General features: G+C 43.1%; 1 protein-coding gene across 1 annotated transcript in view; it reads left to right on the forward strand.

Annotated features, from left to right (window-relative positions):
• The window catches only part of LOC8037599 (serine proteinase stubble), a 141460-nt gene extending 133343 nt beyond the window's left edge, over positions 1-8117 (forward strand). Inside the window, 1 exon segment of the mRNA XM_042292653.1 lies at positions 7941-8117. Within this exon segment, the coding sequence (XP_042148587.1) occupies positions 7941-8117 (177 nt within the window).
• Positions 8118-16056: the final 7939 nt, after the last annotated feature.

Raw genomic sequence — 16056 nt, forward strand, 5'->3', positions numbered from 1 at the left:
GTATGAGTGGTTCTTTGTTTGCTTGTGTGAGATAAGAATGGATCTGTGCAGCCATTATAGAACCGGCTGAATGAGACAATGGTATGCGAAGACCAGGCGAAAATTTCTGCACCCAGTGCAATAGGACCTCGACACAGCACGTGCCTCGCCTTTTAAAACGATGCTATAGTAAGCCCAAGGATTTGCCGCTAGTTAGAAAACTAGAATATTATAATTGTGATTATGACCTATTTGTCTGTTTCCACTTGCTCGTTCGCGCACCCACTAGCTTTTTTGTTTTCTTCTTGCAAAAATGTAGGAGAGAATAGAACCGGGGTCTTCTCTTAATACTCCTGTCACATAACTACAAAAACAAACAGAATAAATCTTTTGAAGAAAAAAAAATTAAATTGGTCTTACTTACTGCATTTACATCAGATTAAATATATTTAAATTACTGTAGTTAGAAAGTAGTGATTCTTTACCACTATATATTTCTCGACATTCCATATTGATTTTTACCAATTTGGAATGCCGCACTGAAAACAATGCGGAAGAAAGAATTACTGTAAATGTAAATTACAGTTCAATTAACGACGTTTTATCGATGCAATCCCCGACATACTAGAACAAAAACAGCTTAATTTGCCGAGTTAAAAGGCTTTTTTTTTTTTTCGCTCTTTAATTCGTTTTTACAAAACATTACTTTTATCTTCGTGTTTTTTTTTTGCGTTCTGATTTTGTTGCAGCAGGAAGTTACGTAGCTGACGAACAAAGTGGGAAATACTAGGGTGCCTCAATACCCTTTTCTTTATGGTAATGTCCTCTGTAGAACCCGATTACAGTGTACTAGCGATAGGGGGTCGTGTTGGGACTGGCGCGGCGCCCGTGAAGCGCATCGAATAAAGCCCCTCTATCCTGGGAAAAGTGGCGCCATTCATTGCTACGGATCTGCTGGAAACACGTGCCGCCCGCCACTTCTGAGAAGAACATGGCGTCTGAAATCTAGCTCAGTGCTGCGCTGTGCTGCCATGATCTTCCCAAGGCATGCACGTTGCACCTGCCTCGTGCACTGATGCATCAACGATGCACCTTGGGCTACTTTTAAAAAATGAAGGGGCTTTAGGCTCGAATCGATCTTTACAGATGGCATCACCGGTGCACGTGAAAGGCGTGCGGTGCGCCCGTGCGCTGTGATAGGCGGGGAATATGAAATGTTTTTTGTCGACCTGGTACACTGTCTCTTTTTCTTTCTTTCTTTCTCATTTCTTTGATTTCTCTGATTTCTTTTTTGTTAAATATATGAACGTAGTTCCAAAGGTTGTAGAGGGGCTCAAAAAGAAGTTTGCAGACTGAGCTCGTTTCTTCAAGGCGCTTTCCCGCCAGACCCAGATTTTTTTGCCCAGACTTCCCTTGCGGCTCTGTCCTTTGGAACGATGGAGATTGACGCTTTCCGCTCTCATTTCACACTTCATTCTGACAGACATTTTGACAGACGTATCAGACTCCAGATGCGAATAGATAGCTTCGAAGCTCAGTACCACGCCCAACAAAGACTGCATATGAACAAGCGACACATTCTGAGCGCGATTTCATCGCAGCTGCATCTTTTGGAATATACCGCATGTACTCAATAAACTCTGTCTTATGGCTCTAGAACTTACAACTTATTCTCTGACATACTTATAAGGATATCTAACTAAACTATGTGAAGACGACTGACTTCGAACATCTTAGTGTCGGTTGCGGGTCTTCCTTGCCGGTCAGAAAGGATAAATACACGTCGTAACTGGGTTTGAGACCCGATGTGTCTGTCCTGTTTTTAACGTGAAACGCTATTCGGCTAGTTGTTCCAAATTTCCTGAAACCGGATTGAGGGAAGCCGAATTAGGTGAAGCACGATTGAACCAAAGCCGGATTAAGTTTCCCCGCTAGATTTAGCGGGAAATTGACGTCACGTGACCTCAACCCCAATTCAGTTTCTCCGCAATATTTAGCGGGAAAAATGATGTCACCGCTTCGTGCCACGTAGCCTATTCGCAACTTCAGTTTCCCCGCTAGATTTTGCGGGAAACCTGACGTCACATGACCCACACATAAATTAAGTTTACCCGCTAAATTTACCGCGTAAATTGACGTCACGTAGCCTGATATCAGCTGACCTATAAACCAGTGCAGTTTCTTCACCAAATTTAGCCAGACATTTTCATTACGTGACATCGATTGCATATTTGTGCCAGTCTTGGGAGGTACCGCGATACTGTAACTTTTATTTGATAACTTTGGACCGTAACTCAATAAAAAAAATTCAGTTACTGCAACGATAACTTCAATACTTTTTTGAAAAGTAACTAAAAGTATCTGCAAAGATACACACACTTTTTGCAAAAGAAACTTACTCTATTTTGTGAACACCACAGCGGGTTCGACCGTGCCCGGAGGTTGGGCCCCACATTAGACACGACCAAATAAAACAACACTGGAAACTTTTTCCTTTTTTTTTTTTCAGAGGAAAGTGGCAGAGCAGGCAGCGGGCGTTTTTCTGTTTTGTTTATCCTTTTTTCATCGCGTGTCAAAGCGCATTTAGGATTTGCTCAATTTCAAATTTTTTTGTGCGGAGCTCTCTCGCCCCGTCTTCACCTTTATGGCCTCATCGAACAGCCACGCCCCTCCAGCCAAACGACAGAGCCACCTCGCGGAAATACGTGACGCGTAAACACCCAACGGTTAACTGTTTCACGCCGAACGAGGGCCTATGTCGCCGGTTCCGCCGCAGTCGCGGGGACAGCTTTCTTCGCGAAAGCGAGCCGCCGTCACTAGACCGGACATGTACAAGTTACTAAAAAAAAAAATAGTTAAGTTAAATTACTGAATATTGGCCTCAAAATTAATTTGAGTGGAGTAGAAATTAGTAAAATGGAAAGTAATTGAGTAAATCACTAGCTACCGTAAAAAAAGTAGCGAATTACTTTTGAACTTACTTTTGTATTTTTTTAGCAACAAGAAAGTGCATTAATTTTTTGATCCGTTAGCGAAATTCTGCTAGACAAATATAAAGCGGCTTGTGTTTTCACGTAAATGCTTCAATAGGTGGTCCTGCTTTTGCGTGATCGTACTTTTTGCTTACCGGTCAATGAGTTACTGCTGCGAATGTATCACTTCTACTTTGAGGTTTAGCCCTGCCTGAGCTTGATTTTGCAGACAGTGTTTGAAGCTCGTTTGCGGTGTTGCGTTCAGTACATCTAAAAAGTACTTGAAATAAAGTACAAAGTCAAATAGAGGTTACGTACTTCAAGTATAGTAAGCACACCGGGTGCAAAGTAAGTAAAGCACTTCAAGTACAACGAACTTTTAAAGTAAAGTACCAATACTTTTTGACACAATCTTTTATGATGCCCTTTTATATCCTATTTTTTAAGCTTTATCTTAACTGGTACGCATCGCTCCAGGTGTAATCGAAGAAGCGTCAGTTATTTTCTGAAATGGCGGCAAATATTGGATGAAGTGGAGTCTCACCAGAGTAGTTGTTTTATTCTCGCTGACGATATGACAATACACTTATGAGGCACTTAATTTGTGTCGGTCTTATAGCCCCCAATACTTCACTCAGAGAAATGATCAGATGACGTCTCGAAAGACGGTAGCGCGTTTTCACATGACGATACGCCATTTTTTGTTTCCAAATTTGGGGAATGTACTTTGAAATCGGGAATTTAACTTTCTTCGGAAATTACCAGAAAAATACCTTACTAATGTACAAGTATATGCTCAGAGAATGTACTTTAAGTAAACTTTTTTTCTTTTTCTTTTTCTTCTAGAAAAAAGTTTTCTAATCCTACTTGAAATAGAACTTTAAGCACCATTTTCTTCAAGTACTTCCCAATTCAGCTTGTATTTACTTTTCTTTTTTGCAACACCGTTGGTGAAATTTTTAGTTTCTCGAACGATCTTCGAATCTTGGAAGACCTGCATATGCAAAGTTTTGGGAAGAAAGGCAACGCAAAGAGGTCACTTTTGCGTTGCCCCTTAGCACGCGATCCTTCAAGTACAGCACAAACCACGGGAGAACCAGGTGGGCTTCAGAGGGGGTGCTGCATTTTGTTGAATCCTTTGAGTAAGGCTGCAGTGTGTACACCTTCTGTAGAGGGCGAAAGTTTCTACGTTGGGGAGAAGCGGGGACAAACCCTTTCTTATACGTCAAGTCTCCTTGAGCTTCGGGACACAAAGAAATGCCGGTTTTCGGCGCTAATCCCGCATTTACTGGGCCTCACTTGCAACGCGTCTCTCCGCTCCCCGCGCCTCGTAGCAGAACTGTTGAAGTGGGGTGCTCGTAAAAATTTTAGAGGGTTTCGGACCTTCCAAATCGTCTCCCCCCCCCCCCCCCCCTTTCCTTTGCCACATGCGTCCCCCTCTTGAAAATATCAGCTGATCTTCCAACATGTTATCTATTTTTGTGCAGGAATGTTTGTTGACCAACAAACCTACCACTAAAATTTAAAAATAATTCGTAATTTGAGTAGAAGTTACTCAGAAAAAGTAATTAAAGTAAACTACTAATTATCGAAGTCAAAATGTCATTGAAAGTTACAAAACTAGTCAGAAAAGTAGTTATACCACAGTAACTTGAGTAGAGTAGTTGAACTACGTACAAGTTTGCAGTAGACACTGTATGACCGGGGCCACAGACGATGCTTCTACTGGTCGACTTGTCCTTTCGCGGGGGATGTGAGCCCATGATCCACGGTCGAGTCTTTTGTTCTGCGTTGCATAGAAGAAAATAAAAAGAAAAGCGTAACGCATTTGGACACGACTTTGTGTTGTTTTTGTTCGCTTTTTTCTTTGCCTTTTTTATACTGATGTTATTTTCCACTTTGTTCAGTTGCAGATGGTTTAGCCTTCTGCTCCTCTCCCTAATATTGGAATGGATTCGTCTGTTCATCGGTATCTCCCTTTCCTGTCAGCTGAGAAAGGGGAATAAGAGAGCTCTTAAGAGAAAGAGGAAGGGATACTGAATATTGCAAGAAACGAGGAAAATATTTGGATCGTAATTAACCGTTATCGCTCAAACGAGAGGGTGTCATTAGTGACGAACGACAGGTGTTACCGTGGCCCGGCTATGAACTGCACTTTGATGTTTTTCGAATCTAGTGGCGAATAACTTCAGTTCTCGCTCAAACACTGCAAAAAAGTACACGCATCCGGGAGGTCTTCTTCCTCCAACCTGCACATGCTCCTCAGGCTGAGGTTAGACTTTCATTTCTGGACAGTACCCCTAGGAATGGAGACGGAACGGTGAGAGGCTGAAACCTCGACAGGACTCTCAGCCTCAACGACTTTACCACCATTAGGAAAGCTTTTTACGCCTGAATACTGCACTGTCGTGTAGCTGATCCGTTGAGCGCCTATTTACCAAGGAAAAGGATGTGCATCAAAAGGGGAAAGTTAAGTGATAATAACTTTATAAAGGATTTGCGGCTGCGTTACTTGAACCAAATAAATTACTATTTAGTCCATCGTCTATTGAACCAGCAAACGCTTTCATTGAACGAAGTCGTGCGAAGGTAATAATATATATATCTCGAAAAGTCGAATTAAAGTTTTCTGAGAGTTTCAAATAGTAAATATAAATTGTAATCGTCGTGTGTGTTCATCAATGTTTTCAAAGCTAAGTAAAGAAAATTGTATTGAAGGTAACTAAGTTTCTATGATGAATTAACTGTAACTGTAACGAGTTACATTTATTTTTAAGTAACTGTAAATTAAATACATTTTCGAGGAACTATCTGTAACAGTAAATAATTACTTTTAAAAAGTAACTTACTCAAGACTGATTTGTTTAGCTATCGCAAAAAGCTGGCGATGCTTGAACGTTGACGTATCCACCAGAATTGAGTAATAATTCGCTATACATTTTTTTCCCCTTTGTGTCGAGTCAGCTATACGTATGTTAAACACTTTGCGTTTGCCTGTTTTCAGCAGAGTATTGGTAGAGCAAAGCAGATATTAAACGTCGTTTGCCCGTAATTGATAACAGGTAATTTGATTGGTTGATTATAATTGTGTATGCATTGATAGTACTTTGACATATTAATCAGCGTCTATACGCGATAAAACAGCAAATTACTAAAGCTTGGCCATTTAGCGTATTCGCACAGTCCCAATTCCTGCAGGGAAATTTATCTCCTGGGCCCACTCAGACCAATAATAAACTGTAAAAACGGACATCTTAATATCTGCCCTGTCATCATGTTTGCCGGCTGCTGTCTGCTCCTGAATCTAAAACAAATGTTTGTCGGTGTTGTTTTTGAATTAATCTCTAATAAACTATGTGAACTTGAGGTTTTATAACTCTAATACTATTGACGCTGGAAGAACTTCTAGAGTTCGCTAGCTTCTCGTGCCTTGTAGCCACAGCCTTAAAAGTATTACCTGGATATTTGAGTGGACAGGTACGTAGATTTTGGATTGAAGTGAAATATATATCTAGAATGCAGATAAGTTGATTGCGTCCGCATTTCTCTTGTAACAGTCATGGCAAGCGAGTGTTCCATTTGCATCATTTATCTTCTTCGGCTTGTTTGAAGATAACCGAAACCTTTAATCCGTCCACCATTTTGCTTCTAATTTCTAACGTCAATCAGGGGATTTTGTGTTTTTTTTTTATTTCGCTTCCGCCCATGTCAGATGGTAGCTACTTTGAACAATGAATCGCCCTGTATGAGCACATTTCCCGTCAGCGAAGCAGAGTGGTGGCACATAGTCTCGGATTCTCTTGCGGCTGCAGTCTGGTACCATCGCATGCGAAGTCTGTTAAACAAATCAGCTGTTTAAAGTATAATTGTCCAAACAGAAGAATACGGTTATACTGCGAGTGCACCGGCGAGTTTTACTGTGTTTCTGCTTTCAAGTGCTTTTCACTATAAGATACAAGACAAAGCAGTTGTTAACGTGACTTACAGCAGTGTAACACCTACAGAGTTAGTATAATTTGCTTATGGAGACTTCTTTATTTTTTCAAATGTACGTAGAAATATGGAGCCTTAATCTATATCGTGGTACGAAGCGGGACCAAAGGACAGGGACATTACCGACGGCTGCGATTGGCCAGCTCCGCACCACTGTCCAATCGCAGCGGGCCGCGATGTCCCAGTTTCTTGGGCCCGCCGTGTATATTAGGCCCCTGTATGCACATGCGAGACAAGCATGACCATTTTTTTTTAAGAGGCCCCTGACAAATGAACTCATATCTTTCGTCGCGGCGACAGTGCTTTTATAAGAATCCCACTCAATAAATACGTTTGGCCTACTCATAAATCATTTGGCATAATACTACAACTTCAGATACCGCTCACCAGGTCGTTCCTGCTCTCGCTCTAGCTCGGAGGCTACACATTAATTCTTGATAACCTTACCTGGTTACATATTACGGCGCCTAGTGAATTAGCTGACGCCTAGACTGTGTCTAAATAGGGGTAACGTGAACCTGCCGCGGTTACGCGATTAAATTACGACATGTCAAAGGTATACAGTCCTCAATTCCTAATACGCCACTTCTTTGATATTACCCCATAGATGAGACAGTCTGCGCAAACCCACCAACCCGAAATCAAATACAAAAAAAAAAAAAATGCTTTCGAAATTGAATTAAGGACGGCTTTTTTTACACTATAGAATAATTGAAGCTGGTCAGGAAGATTAGTTATCGCGATGCCATGTTGAAGTTTCAATTTAATCCGTTTTACCCTTGTAAGATTAAAGCAGTGTGAAAATACTAAGTCCTTGCGCTACGTGATGCGCCGTTCCGTTAAAGAGGATAAAGGTGGGTGGGAATGCCCTACCCGTGCTAGCTTTCTGTTGATAGTACAGTGTAAGAAAGGCAAAATGAACATTGAATGACTCAGTGAATCATTCGAACATATCACTATTCACATGATCACAGTTGTTTTCATTTTCAATTGCAGGGTGATTCCGGTGGGCCTCTGCAAATACAATCCAAGGACGGCCGTTGGTTTCTAGCCGGCATCATATCTTGGGGCATCGGCTGCGCCGAACCGAACCTTCCTGGAGTCTGCACAAGGATTTCTAGGTTCAAGGATTGGATCATCAAGAGCACAGCCTAACGACACAACGTACTCTAAACCGGTTTACCGCCCGTACAGTCTCAAATCTATCGTCTGCGAAGAGGATCTGCTGGAGTGAGTGTGCGCGAGGTGTAATTGCCGGTGCGAAGTATGTGAATTGAACCTTGGGACGTGAACTGGATAGAAAGATGGAGGACGTTTTCGCAGAATGATAGAACTCAGCGAGTGCACCTTTCGTGAACGATGAACTTTCTTTGAACTCTACTCGACGAGGACATCTTTCGGGTGACTTGAATCGTGAGTGACGTACGTGAGCTCTTATCGAGTGAGAAGTAAACATTTTCATGCCGCTGCGCGTTTTACGTCTGAAAGCCCTGAGCTTTTTTAATTCGCCGTCTGCGGAAGACGTGGCGTTTCCTCAGAAGCTTGGCGCAGGGCATGCTTCTCGATCGCTTCGATGGTCATTGACAAGGTGAGAACGTCAGGGAGGAGTTTCATTTGTCCTGCCTTCAGCACGAGCTTTCTACCATGGGTAACGCTTCGAGACCTCGCGAGTCTCGAATGTGCACGCGCAGTCAAAGTACGGCGGAAGGAATCGAGCCCGTGCTGGAGGTTGGGCGCTCCAAAGAGACGCCCTTTCGTTGCCATCCTGTCGGGGACTCTTAGCGCCGAGATGTTTCGCTGGCGCCTTCTTATGGTTTGCATCCTTGGCGTCAGAACCAGGATTTGTTTTGCCGTGACGTAACGAGTTGTTATCCCGGCTAGTTATCATCAGCTGCGACGACAAGTTCGATGGCGCGTTTAAAAAGCACAGTGGAGACAGGAGCCATCACATCCTGAAACTGACACCGTCGAAGTTGACAGTCTCTGACAATGCTCTCGTGCTCGTAGTTTGGCCAGGCGTGGATAGCCAGGAAAGCCGCCCACAACGACGCTTTTGCTGCGCTAGTCGTGAATTGGGCAGGAGATCGAACTATAGGGGGCGCTTTATCGAGCTTGTTGTGCCCACAGTTCGGTGTTTGCAAACACAAAATAACAAAGAAATTGAACCTGCTATAGCACGATCTGGGCCCGAGTTCGTCGCTTTGACCACTGCTTTGGTCGCATGGAGGACTGCCTTCGAATAGTCATCTTCAATTTTTCTGATCAAAAACAAACAAGGAAATTCAGTGTGTTATCCCAACAGCTGAAGCGTATCGCTAGAGGCGTGACTGTTTTATCTCTTCCCCAATACAGAGTAACTATTCGTCTCACCATTACAGTGACTAAGCGAAAAGGTTGCGATCGCCAGTTACATACGTTTGATCCCGTTTCAGCCAACGTTATTAGATTAGCGCAGTACCGGAACTGCTAATAGACGCTGCTTGCACGATCAATATAACCCCCCTCACTCACCACGACTCGCCACTCGTCGTTTGACTGGCCGGACGGCTGCAATGGTAACTGCAATGCCTTTTATGGAATACGTACGTTTCGAAGCACAGCCGTCTAGATGCCGTTTCATTGTACTCTATGGGACACACAGTTATAAAACAAAAATCTAAATGGCGCTTCGAAGGACGGGAGGCGGACTGAAGTGAGTGAGAGGGGTACAACCTTCCGCGAGAGTTCCACAACCGAGGTAATCTAGGAACGTTGGCTTAAGCTACATTGACGCACGTGTAGCGGGGCCGCCCTTTGAAGCTACCCGCTGGCACACCTAACTTTGCGGTTAGTTCATGTTAAAGTGATGTCCAGCGCTTGTGGTTCCGCACTGAGAAGCTTGTGCATCGGGGACATGCTCGAACTGTGCACCTTCATACAAACGCGCGGGGGATTGTGGTCTCGAATGTTGCTCCCGCCATACGAGCATGCCAGGGGCAGAGGCGCCTTCCGAAGTAAGTAGTTAGATTTCCCATCAATGTAGGCTAGTCAAAAAAGGTGCAAGCGCATCCGAACGCTTGGGTTGCACGAGCACCAGAGAAAAATATGCGCTCGTGTTTGGGGTCTTAGCGGTGAATCCATGTCACCTCTCTTATTGGACGGGAGAGCACGCCCAGTTTCAAGCTTGCCAATTGTTTCTTAATGCGTGTGCTGCGCATCCTTGCACTCGTGGGGCGTTAGGACGCTACGTATGTAATATAAGATCCGTAGCAACTGTATACGTATTTATGACGTGACACATTTCTGTCCACACGTAGTTATTGATTAAAAGGGAAACACCGCAAGCTCTTAATACACATCATCCAATCACAGGGGGGTTTGGGAGAAAGGGACGTAGGGGGGCGCTAGCCAGGGGAAAAGAAAGGGGGGGGGGGGTTAAATGAGAATAGAGGCTTTTGGCCCTGACGAGTGTATGAAGCTAACCGAGGGTTACATGCACACCAGCCATCTTTCTGCTGCAGATCTTATGCTGTAACAGGATGCAATCGGTGGCGACTACGATACAATTTCGGTTTTGAATTTCACACTTAGAAGTATTACCTTCAGATAACCAAATTCTGCATTTAATGCACTTACAAGCACAAGAACACAAACAGCAGAAACATAAAGGAAATGCGAGTATATAAATTATGCCGCCTTTCACTCAGTGAGTCTGGATGTACAAGGTGAAAAATTTTTATGTCACACGTACTCAGCCAATGAACATGTTTCAACGTGTGTATTGGTAATTGTAGGCAGCGCCTTAGACCATAAACAAAATGTACCCCCCCCCCCCCAACACACACACACACAAAAAAAAAGAGAAAAAACAACTCTTTTTTCGTATTGCAAAAATTAAGTACGGATATCCGAACGCCTATTCTTTGCCCGAATGTAGCCTGGGTGTTCCAAACCAAATGCCAAAGTTTCAGAATTAATCGGTATTTTATTCAAAAGTTATACGTGACTTTCTGAAATTTTTAATGGGAAAATGACGGTCGACGGAGCTCTCGGATATTTGATGCTAAATGGCGCCATCTACCGAAAACGGGCAAAAGTGGGTCCCATTTTCCCATTGAAAGTTTCAGAAAATCACTTTTGAATGAGAAAACGAATAACGTTTAAACTTTGGCACCTGGTTTCGGCCCCCAGAGCTACCTTTGTGTAAAAAAATAGAGTTCGGCCATGTGTACTATATTTTCTCGGTAAAAAAACACGCAATCTTTTTTGTTTTGTTTTTTATAGACATGCTGGGCGACAATTGATATATACATCATCGGTTGGGAGAAATCAACATGGTTACTATTTTTATTATATAGGCAGACGGATAACGCAACAGCTGCACCACCCAGAAAACTAATGTTTCAGGAGAGCCCAAATATAGAAGAATGCTACGTTCTGAAATGACCATCTAACAAACATAGCACATTTTAACATTGATTGAGTTAAAGAAATTTCACCAGCCTAGAAATGTAATAAGGAAGTTCCGACGTCACGCGAACATACTCGGTGTCTGAGAAAAAAATATGTACGGTGTTTTAAACACCCAAAAAATAAACTACACATCGCTGAATGCTCAGCTCTCCACACACATATCTAGCGCTAATGGTCTGGATCAGATGCAAAATTTCTGAACAGGCGCTTATATGTTTCAAAGGTTATAAGCGATTATCAGAAGTTTTCATTAAAAAAATGGCGGCCGAATCGAAGCTTACGAATGCATAAATATGAATTACATGGGCCACATGAAAGGAGACCTAATTTCTTATTAAAAATTTCTGACAATGACTTTTAATTTTTTTTATAAGACAAAAACATGCACTGAGATTTTGACATCAAATCGGAACTGCTAAAGCGCCTCCTTTGGGCAGAGACCGAACGTTCTGAAAAGCCCACTTTATATGAGTAATAAAGAAAAATGTAGACATTTATGGGTAACGGTAAGTCTGCCATCATTTTCGTACCTTCTCTCTTGGGTAAATTTGAACTTCACGGACGATAGCTTTTTTTCTCTCGGTTTCAATCAGCGTACGTTCACAACGCAGATTAGCGTTGTTTCTCTTGTTAACTTCTCACAGTGATTTTTTTTTTTTTGCTTTAAAATGCGCAAGAGTAAAATGTCCTTCAAACAAACTACCTGAATACCAAAAAAAAATTCTTGGGACGTAGGTATGCACGGACTGCACGCGTTCGCCATCTACATGAAAGATTATTCAAACTATATGACGGATGTGAAAAGATGAAAAACGCAAATACAAAATACTCTTTGTTTAGTTTTATTTTTTATTTTGCTTTAGGACGGTTACTGCTACAGACGTCAGCATGTGCAACTATAACTACACTCGCGCAAGCTACTTGGTGATTGGGTAATTTTGCAAAGGGGTATGTATAGAGCTGCTTACACAAGTATGTGATTTTAAATAAAATTAGGAAGGTTAACAGGCTCCAAAGGGCTACCGTCATAGAAGTGCGCTACATAATACACTTATCTCTGTCACTCTTTTGTTTTAAGGCAAGCCAGTATGTTAAGAACACGTCCTCCAATATCTGGAATGGAATCTGGAATTTGAAATGTTAATTTTTAAAGTGTGTGTACTCTTTTAAATTTGTGTTTCCATTTCTTCGCTACATTTGCAGCACATACTGAGATTTGGACCAGTTTATAAAAAATAAAAAATAAAACTTTGTGACGAGGTTGATAGGGCTGAACGAGATATTACTCGTTGCCATATTAAAATGAACTATTGTCGTAACTTTAAAGTTTACTTTTCTATCTACGCACATGTCATGGGCTATAGTCATGAGGGACAACAATACATTAAGATCTACTTAAGTACTATAAGCTCCGCTAATAATCAGTGCGGCTCTAATCAGACCAAATAAGTGAAGGTAATTAGTAGACCGACGTCGGCTGGCATGGCACATCATAGGACTTAGCCATTTCACCGGGCACGCAAGAGTAAAAGTAATTGCTCAAACAAAACAATGTATCTGCGAATTCAGATTTTTTTAGCCATTTTAATATTCGGTGTGACTCAGTTTCCACTACAACTGCAGGTCGCAGCACACCTACCAGTTGTGTGAATAACACGGAGTACGTAAACATCTCTTTGACGTTTCCTTCTCCGACATCTTGACGTGCCCATACTTCAAAACTAAATCTATTGGCGGTGGGCTCATCTACCGGGTGCCCCAAAAGTTACACACAGGAAGACTGTTCTTTCTTGTAGGAAAAGGGGATGTCGCTGGTTTTGAATGCGGAGAAAGATTTCTCGGCGTACTTTCAGCAGACGTCAAAGCCACTGATGAAGAAATGACGGGTATCAACTGTCGACCACACTGTCACATTAGGGGAGAACGGAAGATATCGCGCTAATCGTGCAAAGGTGGTCCTAGTACCTACCTCACCGATAGATCCCATTCCCTTCGAATCAAAGAGGAACCGCTAACGCCCTCGCGCTCGTCACACTTCAAACTTGACACAAATGTTATCAATGAAGCCCATCGAATATCGCTAAATAACGGCATAATTTATTCGTAACCTTCACAGCGGAAGGAAAAGCCACAACAACCGATTTTCTTAGCAGCGGTAAATTATATATGACGACACTGCGCTATTTGGTTGGTATTTGCCCACCTCTAATTTATGTGCGTGTTTTACCGCCAACTGATCCAACCAAGCGTAAAGAATGCGTCGTGATATCGTGTTTTTAGTTTGTGTGTTTTGTGTAGCCACTAGCTTTTTACACTGTCCGGCCTTGACGTCTCTGACTTTTCTGACGTCAAGTCGCTGCGGTGGTGTTTCATTTGAATCTGGTCTCTGCGTGCGCGCAGTTCCAACACGAGCAAACACCGACTTGTTTGTCGACAGTCAGTCGGTTTATGGACAGCCAAGCCGTAGCGCTGGAATTTCGGCTTCTCGGAGGCCAGCGCCGGGCAGAGATTGAACTCCAGTACTGCGTGATTGCTCGACTCGCGTTCCCCGTGATTGGACACGAGAACCAGCCGAACACTGACGCAGCACTCGTGTGCAATCTGTTTCCAGTACTGGCCCCCGAAAAGAAGGCAAGACGGAAAGCGCTACATGTACGATTTTTCGATCTGCGAGGTGTTGCGCAATTCCTCATCTATAGTCCATGATACATCAGTGGCTGTACACGCACTGGGGTGCTATCCCCTTATAGGTGATCACTGTATTCCACAAATTCTAAGTCGAATTGCTTTTTTAATCACAGCGTGCACAGCTTATTTTGCCGTCCTTCAAAATATATGAAAACGTTGATTTTGCCCCCAAAATTAAAAAAAAAAAAACACGAACATATAAGTTTTTTTTTAATAGTTGGAATTAAGAACACACGTGTAATGAGGGTACACATCTATTTAGTATAAACTGTTAGCTTGCACTAGGTTCCATGTATGTTCAATTTATTTCAGCATATAGCAGGCGCTCCGCATTCACATCGACTTCACCGAGGCAAATTTTCGGCGGATCACACGGTAATATGTAAAATGTGCTTTTTCTTTTCTTTTCGTCGTTCTTTTTTATACAAAGAACGTGCATTAAAATTACGCCGGTGAGTTGCTTAATTTAATTTTGTTCCACTTACTCTAATATTGTTACACTTAGGTTTTTGGCACTGTCTTGTGGCTTTCTAGCCACTCTGTTTCACTGTTACAGAGAAACGTAAAAAAAGAAGCATTCCTTTTTTTTTTACTTTACGATTTGATTAAGGACTTGGAAGTCCTGCCTTCAAGCCAACTGGAACAGTGTTTCTTATACCAGTAGGTAGAACTCACTCCTCTTCCTCGTAAAAAGTAATCGTTCATAAGTAAAACCTGGCTCCATTTAAAGCATCATAAAAAGGGCAGAACAGTGTTCTACAGATTTTTAAAGTATCCGTACCGCCATCCCACCTAAAATAGGCGGAACATATTTACAAAAATGGTCCGCCTAAGTAATGATGTTCGTTACTCGAGATTGCGCCGGGACCCGACGACGGAGGCAGCTGATGGTCGCTGACGGAAGTGTAAACCAGACAGGGCTCTGCGGATAAGGAAAAAGAAAAGACGCGTCTATTTACAAGCAGGGGTATTTTCTCAATCCTGCAGAAGGTCACACCGCGTGCCCACTCTCTCGTCTTCTTCCTTTCTAAAATGTCCCCTGTACCAGCCGGCACGAGCGCCGCCAGTGCGCCCACACACAGGGGCACATGTGCAAACGCAAACACGCACTGAAAAGAAAATAAAACTCAGTCCCGTTCCTCCGTCCATTCACGGCGATGGCGGGGCCGATTCTCACACCTCCCAACTAAGTATATTTTTAGATCCGAAATGTCAAAATTAATATATAATATCTAAACTCAAACGCGTACGCATACCAGTCCCACCTTGCACAGAGTTTGTGATTCAAGCCGTAAGAATCCAAACTATAATATAATTAATTTACACCAATACACAAACCACATGCTAGTGAAGTGATTCTTACTGTGCCCGCCAAGGCTCCAAAGGAATGACAAAGCGCGTGCCGAGACTAGCGCAGCATCTGGCCTCCTATACTTCGTTTCAGCTTCGGTCCAGACGCATCCGATGCTACAAGCGCGAGCATGTGGCCCAGAACAGTGCTTGCACTGCACGAGCGCGCGTGCTTGGCAGGGATGTTGAAAGCCCGGAGCTCGCGCTTGTAGCTTTGGCTGCGTCTGGACCGAAGCTGAAACGAAGTATAGCCTCGGTCTCTTTGCCGACAGGTTATTCAAACCATCCAGATTTCGACGGGGCTTGAAGCGGACGGTGTATGGCTGGTTCTGGAACATCGCCGCGCAAGAGCGACGGCAGTTTATACTCTGTCCTGATTTACGAATCAGGAATGGTCCTCGTAGGCGGTCACCGTTGTCGACGTTTTCTGCACTCCCAGCCCTCTCACACGTGGCCGGCTGGCAGGGGATCGAGTCTTTATCGGCGTCCCTAGCTATATTCTGGGACAACTTCATCTCGAAGACGACGTCTACGTCGCTGTCCCCGCTTTCCCTGAAATCTTCACCGGTCCGCTGTGACGTCAGCCGCCCTAACAAGATGTCCGATATCTTGTCGACACCCA

Source organism: Ixodes scapularis, unplaced genomic scaffold (genome assembly GCF_016920785.2).
Source record: "Ixodes scapularis isolate PalLabHiFi unplaced genomic scaffold, ASM1692078v2 PGA_scaffold0__279_contigs__length_252992795, whole genome shotgun sequence".
NCBI lineage: Eukaryota > Metazoa > Arthropoda > Arachnida > Ixodida > Ixodidae > Ixodes > Ixodes scapularis.